The sequence below is a fragment of the Scyliorhinus canicula genome, chromosome 14, assembly GCF_902713615.1.
Source record: "Scyliorhinus canicula chromosome 14, sScyCan1.1, whole genome shotgun sequence".
In the NCBI taxonomy this organism is placed as follows: domain Eukaryota; kingdom Metazoa; phylum Chordata; class Chondrichthyes; order Carcharhiniformes; family Scyliorhinidae; genus Scyliorhinus; species Scyliorhinus canicula.
In genome coordinates, this window is record NC_052159.1 from 82,638,312 (window position 1) to 82,650,530 (window position 12,219).

Consider the following 12,219-nt stretch of genomic DNA (forward strand, 5'->3'; position numbering starts at 1 on the left):
CCTCGGGAGAATCTGGCACCGACATATTTACATGAGCCTAATGGCTCACTTAAATATTTTAATCTGGATCTCGCCCAGCGAGGGCAGGATCCAGATCGCGACATCTCGCGGGGGCGTTCAGAGCGTCGAAAATCTCACGAGAGGCCTTTTGTGAGATTTAACAGCCTCTCTGCGTCACTGAGTCAGGAGCAACGAGGCCATTCGATCGCACCCTGTGCTTCTGTTTGTTAATAATTAATATTCTTGGAATTGAAGGATTTAAATATTAACAGTAACCAGATAAAGCCATCTACATGCTAATGTAGAGATCTACGAAGCAGAGCTCAACTTCAAAACAGTTGGCAGGTTTAACAAGCTGAAACTCCAAAATAGGATTGATTATGAGCCAATTAAATGTCACAACAAATTGTTACATTAGTTTTTGTAACATGGTAGTTAAATTAGTTTTTGTTGCTGTGCCCATCCTTCTTTCAGTCAAACTAGAAGGAAAACATTCATAAAAGGCTCATGGAGGAAATGCAAAAACTGAAACAAAAACATTGGTAGTACACAGTGTTTAGCACTGCTGCCTCACATATCCAGGGATCCGGTTTCGACTCTGACCTTGGGTGACTGTGTGGAGTTTGCACTTCCTCCCCGTGACTGCATGGGTTTCCTTCTGGTACTCCGTTTTCCTCCAACTGCCCAAAAATGTGCAGATGAGGTAGATTGGCAATGCTAAATTGCCCATTAGTGTCCAAAGGTTAGGTGGGGTTACAGGGATAGGGTGGAGGAGTGCCCCTGGGTAGGGTGCTCTTTCAGAAGACCGGTGCAGACTCAATGGGTTGAATGGCCTCCTTCTGCACTGCAGAAATTCTATGATTCTGTAAGACCATAAGATGTAGGAGCAGAATGGGGCTGGTTTAGGACACTGGGCTAAATCGCTGGCTTTTAAAACAGACCAAGGCAGGCCAGCAGCACGGTTCAATTCCCGTACCAGACTCCCCGAACAGGCGCCGGAATATGGCGACTAGGGGCTTTTCACAGTAACTTCATTTGAAGTTTACTTGTGACAATAAGCGATTTTCATTTCATTTTCATTTCATTTCAGAAGTTGGCAATTCGGCCCATTAAGTCTGCTCTGCCATTCAATGAGATCATGACTGATGCGATGATAATCCCCAACTTTATTTTCCCAGTTTATCCCCATTACCCTTGATTCATTTACTGATTAAAAACCAGTCTATCTCAGCCTTGAACATACTTAACGACCCAGCCTCTACAGCCCTCTGTGGTATAGAATTCCACAGGTTCGCTACCCTCTCAGATAAATAATTGCTCCCTATTTCTGTCTTAATGGGTGACCCCTTACTCTGAGATTATGTCCTCTGGTTCTCAACTCTCCCACAAGGGAAAACAATCGCTCAGCATCTATCCTGTCAAGCCCCCTAAGAACCTTATATGCCTCAAATCAGGTTGTCTTGCATTTCAAGGGGCCCAAGGTATGTCTCCCTTGAAGTTTGCACTTTACCTGAAAAAATATTAATTTTATGCACTTTTATACATCACAAATGGTATTTAACTTTAAAAATAAGTAAGCGCAAAATGAAATTCGGATTTTCAACAAACAAACCACTCCCAGAAATGTTACCTCAGCAGTACTGCCTCATATTCAGCTCCCACATCAGAGGCCATCGACCCCTTCTCAACAGAGTTCAAAGAAACACTATTCCCCCTCTGTCTCAGTTAATATTAGCTATTCCCTTTCTCTGACATTCAAAAATACCACGGTTTCATTCCATCTACTTCCCCAATAATTGCTCTCATCTTCTGCCACTTTTTCCCCTTCATTGTAACCTATTTTTGACTTTCGTCTCACCTTCCTTGTCATCACTTCCCATCTCTCTCATCCTCATGTCCATTCATTTCCACTTTCCCTTCCACTCATCATTCTGCTTTCCTCTCCTTTCTAAATGCACACTTCCAGTTCCCTTTTTTGTTTGTCATCCAGGTTCACTTTCCCTCTTCCCATTATTTTATCCATTGCCTCCATTCCCTTCACTCTCAGGGTCTCTCCTCTCTGTTATGATATAATTAATGGAAGTGATTCTGGTCACGTCACACTATGGTAGGTGAACTGTTGTTCTTACAAGAATACTCCTGTAGTAAACAGCATCAGAAATAACTCCCATTTGCAGACAGATTCAATTTGGAGTACCATTGAGCAGAAAAGTCTGATCTGTAATGATTTTTTGCCAGCAACCACTGTCATATAAACTGGCAGTTGACATATATGAAGCAACAGGAAAAGACATCATAAAGTTTGATACTATCTCTCCTTTTCCTGCACCATATGTAAACACTCTCATACAATTATTCCATTCTTCCATTCTTTCAAGTTCCAGAAAGAAACATGGCCATGGCAAAGTAACTAACACACCAAATTCTCTACATTTTACAGAAAATAAAGGGGTGAGAAAGAATAAACTGGAGACTATACCCAAATCAATTATCATCAGATTGATGGCAACGAGAAACTTGAAGGAGAGTAGCGCTAGTTTATCATTTATAACCTTTTCTTTCAAAATTGATTATTTTTCCCACTCCTTGGCATTTTCCCACTTGATATTTGTCAATGAATTAGGGGGCAACGACTTGGATTTATACAGCATCTTTAATGTAATAAAATATCTCAAGGTGTTTCACTGGACCGTTTAGGAAGCAAAATTTGACAAGTGACCCAGGTAAAGAGAACATAGGGCAGATACTCAATAATTTGGTCAAAGAGATAGGTTTTAATGAGCAAATCAAACAGAGAGCCAGAGGGTTTTGGGAATGGTTTTTTAATGCTTAAGGCCAAGGCAACTAATGGAAAGCCACCAGTGGCTGAACAATTAAAATCCGAAAAGCTCAGGTGCCAGAATAAAAGCAGTTCAGATAGCTTTGATGGTTATTGAGCTGAATAAGATTACAAGATGAAGAAGGTCAAGGATTTTGAAAGTTCAAAATTAAGGCTTGCAGCGCTGAGAGCCACAGTAGGTTAGCAAACACATGGGTAATGGGTGAGCAGGACTTGCTGCAAGTTGGGACACAGGCAGCAGAGGTTCGGTTGAGCTGAGGTTTATGGAGGCTGACCAGGTATGCTTTGGGATAGTCAAGTATAGAGATAATAAAAGCATGGTTCAGGGGTGGGATTTCCCCCCCCCCCCCCCTTGGCATATTTCACAGCAGCATAGGTGGCCTGCCACTGGCTGGCGGTGGAATCTTCTGGTCCTGCTACTGTCAACAGGGTTTTGCATTGCATGCACCCCAGCCACCGGAAAACTTGCCAGTGCTTCAGCAACCAATGAGTTGAGGCAATAGGAAGAGTCAAATTATGTTACAAACTGTTTACGTCCAGACTTCTGTCAACATTCAGTTTTTAACTAGCTAGTCAAGATCCATTACAATGGCATGGCTCACTCATTCTTTGACCTGTCTCCTTTCCTTCAGGAGGCATTACCTTCTACTTAGCATATCCTTCATTGTCTGGTTGGCATGTGGAACTTAACTATAATTTAGAAGCTGAATACTCTGTGGTGTAATGGATTTATAGTGCAACTTGTGATGCTCTAAACACCTGGCTATTATTTTTGTGCGTACCACATTTAAAATCAAGTTAGAGTACGATTTACTGAAACACACACAAAGATAAAAAGCCAGGTTGGGAACCACCATCACTGAAGGGATGAATAGACAGCCTTAAAGAATTCTTCCTTCAGCAATTTAGAAAGAGATTTATTTTTCCTGAGACATTTGAAATCAAGAGTAACTGGCACATTGAAAACTGCCAGGAAGTACAGGTTGACTACACTTTCACAGGCTTCACAGCCAACAGAGTGAAGTGAGTAACAAGATCTACGGCACCTCTCACAACACCACCCAGTGGCGGAGCTAATTATAGATAATCTACAGCCATACTAATAGTTCAATAAAAGTAACACAGTAAATAAAGGGACTCAATTTAAACAATTCATTAACATTGCTGAATGTGCAGATGTTTACATTCTTGTCGAATGATATAAAATGAAAAGCCTCATTGATGTAAACTTTGAGCTATCAGTGATTATAAAGTTGTATCATCCACAACAGTTGGATTATATTGCATTTAATAGTAAAGGTAAGGGGCGGGATTCTCCGATTACCAACGGCAAAATCACGTTTGGTGATCGGCCGGAGAATCCCTGTTTGCGCCGAAATCGGGGCGGTGCCGCTTTTGCGATGCTCTGCCCTCTCAAAAACACACCACACACCGTTGGAATGGACTCAGAACGTCACCCGAGGCCCTCCTTTGATGCTCCGCCCCAATGGGCCGAGTCCCCAATGGTGTGGAACACTTGTTCTTTTTATTTTCATGAACCCGGCATGGTGGCTCCGGTCTGAGCCCAGCGCCACCACACCACAGGGAGGGGGCGCGAGTCGTTTTGCGGGCAGGAGGGCTTTGGCGAGGGCTGGGGTTGTTCCGGGGTTGCGAGGCTGATTAAGGGGGGGGGCAGTTTTTGGCAGACTGGGTCCATAGGCAGCTGGCGTCATGTTGCATGGCACGGCCGCTCCGTGCGCATGCGCGGCCACGGACCCGGCAATTCTCTGGCCGTATCTCACCACACGGAGGATCAGTGCAGCTTTTGCGCCGTTTTTCTGGGCGTAAAACGCCACTGTTCCCATGCCGGTGGCAGCATTTAGTCTTCAAATCGGAGAATCCAGCCCAAGGGTTTTGATTGCCACCACTCAATATCTTAAAACAATCCTGTACTGGTTCAAATCTTCAATGCCGCATATATAGCTCCATGTCACATTAAAGGATTATTATTTCAACAGCCACAATATAATTCTAACACATGCAGGGCGATTTGGCTCCTGCGTTTGCCATGGGTGTAAACAGTGACGCATCCGCAAAATCTCATGGGAGTCGGGAACTGACATTCTTTCCGGTGACAACGTGTTTCCCAGCGATGTAAAGGCAGGAACCTCATTTTAATGAACTTACATATTATTAAAGGGCCTACCTGCCACGTAATCACCCCTCACTGAATATTCAAACCTCGACGATGTGACATTGTGTTGGCGAGGTTCACAACATTTGTATGAAAACAGGAAACAGTCGAAGAGATACCGCAGGTGGTCCCAAGATAAGTAGATCATCTGGAGGAGTGGAAGGAACATGCCCCGGACAGGTTGACACTGCCAAGTTGGCACCGCCAACCTGGAAGTGACAACCTGCGCCGGGCGGCAGTGTCAATGGCGGGCCATCTGGCGAGCTCAATTGGGAGGGGTTCCCATTACGTGTGATGTGGGGGGAAGAGGGCTGAGACCTTTGAAGGGAGGAAGCTTCGTAGTGACGGATAGAGTGGGCAGGGAGGGGGGAGGGGGAATTGGTAGAGAGGGGAGGGACCAGGCAGTGAGGGGAGGGACCAGGCAGTGAGGGGGGAAACCCCCTTCCTTGATATTGCCTCTATGGTTGGGGAGTGGTGGAGGTGGGGGGAAGAGCCCCTGATACCTTTGAGGTCGGGGGGAGTTGCTGGGGGAACTTGAACCTCACTGCTGATAGGGGCTTTCTTTAATGATGGCTATGGAGCCGGCATTCCCCCCCCCCCCCCCCCCCCCGATTTTCTTTTTGTCAGAGTGGTCCAAGATCTGGTCTGAAAACTCAGCCTGTGCATCTGGAAAGACACACACTGGTTTTCAATCAGAGCCTGATACTGACAAATTATGGGAAAATTCCGCCCATGGTGTGCCATTTACTGATTAAACAGGACTTAAAAATCCTTTTAAAATATGGTGGTCTAGAAATTGGGCAGTAATATGCCCATGTTCCTGGCATAAAATGCATGCATTAATGCCCAATACAGTAGGTCATTAGTTCACCACCTGCTTTATCGCTAAAGGTTCTTCAGGAGCTAAGCAGCTAAAGCAGTGAAGCTTAAGAAGGTTGCCATGTTATTTTACTTCTTTTATTGTTTAGACAGGAGAAGCAGACTCCTCATTACATTCTTGGGCAACTGTTTGTCTCTGTCATCAACAGTGCCATTATTTACTCAGCAACAACCTGTTCACGGATGCTCAGCTTGGATTCCGCCAGGTTCACTCAGCTCCTGACCTCATTACAGTTTTGGTTCAAACATGGACAAAAGAGTTGAATGCCAAAGGTGAGGTGAGAGCGACTGTCCTCGACATCAAGGCAGCATTTTACTGAGTATGGCATCAAGCATCCCTCGCAGTCAATGGGAATCAGGGTGAAAACTCTTCACTGGTTAGAATCATACCTGGCTCAAAGGAAGATGGTTGTGGTGGTTAGAGGTCAATCATTTCAGCTCCAGGATATCACTGCAGGCGTTTCTCAGGCCCAACCATCTTCAGCTGCTTTATCAATGACCTCCCTTCCATCATAAGGTCAGAAGTGGGGATGTTCGTCGATGACTGCATAATATTCAGCACCATTTGAGACTCCTCAGATAATGAAACAGTCCATGTCCAAATGCGGCAAGACCTGGGCAATATCCAGGCTTGGACTGACAAGTGTTAAGTTACAAGTACCAGGCAATGACCATCTGCTACAAGAGATAATCTAACCATTTCCCCTTGACATTCAATGGCATTACCATCGCTGAATCCACAATGAACATCCTGGGGGCTACCATTGATCAGAAGTGGACTGGACAGGATATATTAATACTGTGGCTACTAGAGCAGGTCAAAGGCTAGGAATTCTATGGCAAGTAACTCACCTCCTGACCCTCCAAAGCCTGTCCACTATCTACAAGGGATGTGGCAAGGGTGTAATGGAATACTCTCCATTTCCCTGGATGAGTACAGCTCCCAGCAACACTCAAGAAGCTCGACACCATCCAGGACAAAGCAGCCCATTTGATTGCTACCCCTTCCACAAACATTCAATTCCTCCACCTTCGACTAACAGTGGCAGCTGTGTACCATCTACAAGATGTACTGCAATAACATACCAAGGTTCCTAGGCACCACCTACCAAACCCATGACCACTACCATCTAGAAGAACAAGAGCCGCAGATACCTGGGAACCCCAACACCTGGAGCTTCCCCCCCACCTCACTCACCAACCGCATTTGGAAATATATCCCAGTTCCTTCACTGTCATTGGGTCAAAATCCTGGAACTCCCTCCCCAACAGCACTGCGGTTGTACATACACCTCAGGGACTCCAGCGGTTGAAAAAGGCAATTCACCACCGTGTTCCAAAGGGTAACTAGGGATGGGCAATAAATGCTGGCCTAACCAGCCCACATCCTGTTAATGAATTTTAATAAATCTCCATGAACTCTGATTGCCTCCAAACACCTTCACACTCTCATTTGTGCCAGGACAGGCAAGCTGACATGAGTTCTGAGACTGGTGCCTGAAACTTGCAGGTAATAAGCACATAGGCCTGACATTATAGTGACCCTACGACTGGACTCATTTGGCAGTTTTATGTTAACTTTGTGTCCCCGATTCAGTTGCAATTCAATTCCTATGTAGACTTATGTATCCATGGACATTATGCTTTATGTAACAGGATAATTACTGTTATAAGCAAATAAGTTAAATTAGTAGAATATGAATGCATTTACCTTACATACAATGAGCGTTTCTGGTTAGTTCTCAGGGAACCAGACCCAGAACTCATGCTGTGATTCATCATCTGTTCCCGCAAGTCATGGATTCTTGCCTCAAACCGGCTGTACTCTGAGTGGGTAAGGTGGAGACAGGGAAAAGAAAAATAAATAACGTTTTAGCTTTGATTTTCCAGTAATATATTCGATGTTGGGTTCATCAAATATGAAATCATAACATTAATTGAAACTTCCACTACTTCTCCCCAGCACACTCTGCCCCACCAAATACATTCACACCCCATGCCAGAAAACTCAAAACAAAGCTGGGAAAGCTGCACTGTTCATAGGAATAAATTAAATTCATTTTCTGGGTGAAAAATTGCATTTTCCAAGAAACCTTATTTTAATTGGTTCTAAAGTCAACAGCGCTATAATGATCTACAACATTATAACCTTAATACTGTAATCAACTATATGCATCACTGACACTATTTCTGATTGCATTCAACAATGCATGTTCGCTTTCATTTCTAAAACTGTTAAGCATTTCAAATTAAAATATAAGATGTACATATGCATATACACTCAAGAATTACGCAGAAAATTCCCATCTAGCTTTTATATTGCCCAGAATCAAATACCTCAAACAGGTTTACAAGTGACATTTATGTTCTTGCTAAAATTTATATGGTATAATACCATGCAAAATCCATTTTGTTTACACTAATGATTTAAGTAGAAATTGTATCGCAATACAGGATAGAAATACATGACGGTATCTACCGATTTCCCGAAACATATAGACATTATATTTTAAAACAATTTTTACATTTTATTCGGATACAGGAAGAAAAACAAGATGAATGCAGTCAGAGTCCAACAGATCTGCCTAATGGTTCTGTCTATCAGCCAGCACAACACTTGTATTCTGCTCCAGAATAATTCAATACTACATTACAAATGGACATTATTTCTCCTTAATAACGGTGATAGTTTAATCATATAGCTCTGTGCACTTAAAGACATCCCTGTCATTATCTCAATCCAATGTTTGGTCCACAAAAGGGAATTTCAAAGTCTAAAATTAAGAAAAATAATGATATGATCACTTATCAAGAAAATAGTTAAGAAAACAGAAGGAAACAAGAAAAACACAGACAAAACACAATTAGAGAATTATATTGCAAACCACGCACACGTTTACAACAGCAGGATAACCTCGACAACCAACTGAGAGAAATCACCAGGGAAACCAAACACATTGAAATGGATTTCTATCAACCTCCATTCCAGTTAATTTCAGTACAAACGTTTTAAACTGACACCTGAAATCAGCATGCTGTTATTGTTCCCTGGATATGTCTTTAAAAAATAATTTACTTCTCTCCTAAAAGCAAGCCTACCTTCCCAATTATGTTCAAATCTTCCCAGGAATAACCAGGTTCCAGGGCTATCCTGTCACAGCAGCAGCAGCAGCACAGCTCAAGAAGGAATGACCCATTAAAAATGTGCAGTCAAATCTCGTGTCATTTGACCAAGCTGAAGCATCAGTGTTTTCTGTTATTTCAACTCATCATCCTATCACTGTAGTCCATGGTGGCACATGATGGAATGGGCTTAATAGCTCATAACATAAAACAACAAAAGCTTCTAAATGCTGACTGCAGCTTTTTCAGTGGAGTTAGTAATCATTATTTGACTTTATTTCCTATATTTCACCTGTGTGCTTGCAGTTTTATATATACATTCAGACAACCAAAGCTATTAATTGTTTTCCACTAACATTTAACACTAGTCTCCCCTGCATCTGCTCGATAGTTAGCATGCTCCATTTTAATTCATTTGTTTACAGGTTTCTAAGGTTCTAAGATCAGAAGAAGAAGTGAATAAGGAATTTTTAAAAATATTCATTTGCAAATGTGTTTGAAACAACAATTATTTTAATTTTTGTATGTTAGGAATAAACTTGGCACTGACTGTACTGGGGGATACAATTTTTTTAAAATGCTTATTAACTGAACAGGTGAATTATGTGCAAATCAAAAAAAATACGCCACATTGCTTTCCACTGTTGCCAACATATTTGCTATTTTTGGCTTCATCCGGCACAAAATACAGGTTAATTTTAAATAGGAAATGGCAAAATATTTTAAAGTCAGTCTTGAGAAAATTAGCCAAAATGGGAAAAGTGTTTAATAAAAAGGAAATTAGCCTCAGTGCCAAGGGAGAGATACACTATACAGTTTTGTGAAACAATTATGCAATCAAATTTCCAACTCTATTGTTACATTTCCAAAAGAAGAAAAATAATTGCCGTCATATGCTTCACCTATTCTGTGTTTTTTACAGTATCTGTGTATTCGAAGTAACAGGAATGCTGCGTTAAAATAGGAGGGTTTTGCAATAATCTTAAGAACACAAACATGCAATGCACCATACTGACAAGGGATTCTTAACTTCAAGTATCTCTCTGTATTCCCAATTCCTTATAGTATCCAGGATGGCAGTAAACGTATTATAATTTATTATACCGTCCTGGCATAGGGAAAAATAAATTAGGGTTTCCAATCTTTACCATTACCCAGTCATCCCTGCAGGAAAGTGTGCATATGAGCAGAATTGGGTTCAGCTGCGATGCGCCCATCAAATACCCTGGTGGGTTTCTGAATTAAGTGGGTGAGGGTCCAGAGAGTCATCATCATTTGAATAATCTTACTCTTTCTGTCAAATAATTATTTAAGATTTCTTGAACACATTATTAATTCAAAGAAAAGCTTTCAAGTTTATTTCCTTAAACATTGGCCAGGATTCTCCAGCCACTCAGACTCTCATTCCCCACTTGCAGCATACCCCTACTCATGGGTTTCCCAGTGGTGTGGGGTGGCTTCAATGGGAAATCCCATTGACAAACAGCAGGACAGCACAAGGCACAGTGGTTAGCACTGCTGCCTCACAGCTCCAGGAACCCAGGTTCAATACCGACGTTGAATGACTGCCTGTGTGGAGTTTGCACTTTCTCCCCGTGTCTGCGTGGATTTCCTCCGGGTGCTGCAGTTTCCTTCACAATCAGAAATGTGCAGGTTAGGTGGGTTGGCCATGCTAAATTACCTCTGTGTCCAGGGATTTGCAGCTTAGGTTACGGGGGTAGAGCAGGGTGGACGGGGTGAGTGGACATGGCTAGGGTTCTCTTTTGGAGGGTTGGTGCAGACTCAATGGTTAGGATGGTCTCCTGCACTGTAGGAATTCCGTGATTATATGAAGGGAGAACACCGCCCAACGCCAGCGCGCTGCTGAGAAACACGCAGCTGGGAATCGGGAGAATCCAGCCCATTACCTCTTTGGCAAACACTTTTCACTTTCTGAAAATAATAATTAAGGGGATTTTGAAACACGTTTGTTTTATGAGTACTGTTCACTTTCAGGACAGAATAATTCAAGTACTTCATCAGCATTTAAAAGCAAAATTGGCCCTATATTTTTTTTTAATATAGATTGGGACGAGATCTAGTGGTCCTGTTCATCGCAGGCGTAAATCCCATTATGGCGCTAAATCTTGCAAGAGGGCCAAAATGGGATTTGCGCCGGCGAGCTCTCGGTTTGAGATCTACCTGACCCCACCGATGACGAGGTTTCCATAAATTTGAATAAAAATTGCAATATAACTAAATGGCTTAATGCCATAGCGTGTATCCACAATGTATCTACTCCCTTCCACCATTCCCCGGCCGGCGGCGTGATGTCACGCCAGCGCAAATCACTAATTACACTGCTTTTAAAAGTGATAACCAGTCTTGATGACCATTTTGGAGAAGTGGAGGTGCCTGGAGGTTGAGAGCCAATGGCATGGTCCCCTTGCAACCTGGCATTGCCAAGTGGCCTGTTCCAAGTGGACACCTGAAGGGGACATGTCAAGGGGCTTGTCAGATAGTGACCCCTTTAAACCCCTTGCCACCCCAGTCCCCCCAGCCCCCGCCACCCCGGCTAGCGGAATGCCCCCCTCTCCCCGACTGTGGTGGCACTGGACATCAGGGGTGTAGCATCTTTAGGGGAGGGCCTTCAGGTGACGTCCTGAGGCCGTCCCAACGGTGTGCGGCATACTTAGCGATGATGCCAATTCGGAGGGGGCGGAGCATCCAAAAAACACACCGCTCCGATTTCACCGTCAAAACAGATTCTCCGGCCAATCACTGAATGTGATTTCGGCATCAGCTATCGGAGAATCCAGCCCTTAATATTTGATTTTGAAGTATTTCACACTAAAGAGAAATATTTGTTCATGTCACTGCTGGGCGTAACCATAAATTTAAATGCAATCTCATACAACTTGCATCTGAGTGCTAGGCAGCTATTTTCACACCAACACCAGATTTCATCATACTGCAGTACTAGAGCTGGGTGTAAAGGAGGGAGGAAGGTGACAAATGCTCCTCGTCCCTCTTCCACAAGTGGGTTAGAAAATACTGAGGAGCAATAATTATGAAAAGCAGGGACCATTCTACCCTCAATTTATCAATTGAAAATTAAGCTAAAACTGAATGTCTGCTGATCAGGCTACAATGTACAAGAAGACCTTACAACATAAAAGATGTTGAATAAAAATAAAATGCACATAAATAGATTCCAACTATACAT

General features: G+C 42.9%; 1 protein-coding gene across 7 annotated transcripts in view; it reads right to left on the bottom strand.

Moving 5' to 3' along the window:
• The window catches only part of dlg2 (discs, large homolog 2 (Drosophila)), a 1,378,721-nt gene that overhangs the window by 311,460 nt on the left and 1,055,042 nt on the right, over positions 1–12,219 (bottom strand). For 6 of the 7 annotated variants that reach the window (XM_038818412.1, XM_038818411.1, XM_038818410.1 and 3 more), the window contains one exon: positions 7,603–7,717. In XM_038818412.1, the coding sequence (XP_038674340.1) occupies positions 7,603–7,717 (115 nt within the window). Of the gene's footprint in view, positions 1–7,602; positions 7,718–8,990; positions 9,114–12,219 lie in introns of those variants that run through there. The other variant, XM_038818416.1, reaches the window with a different exon arrangement.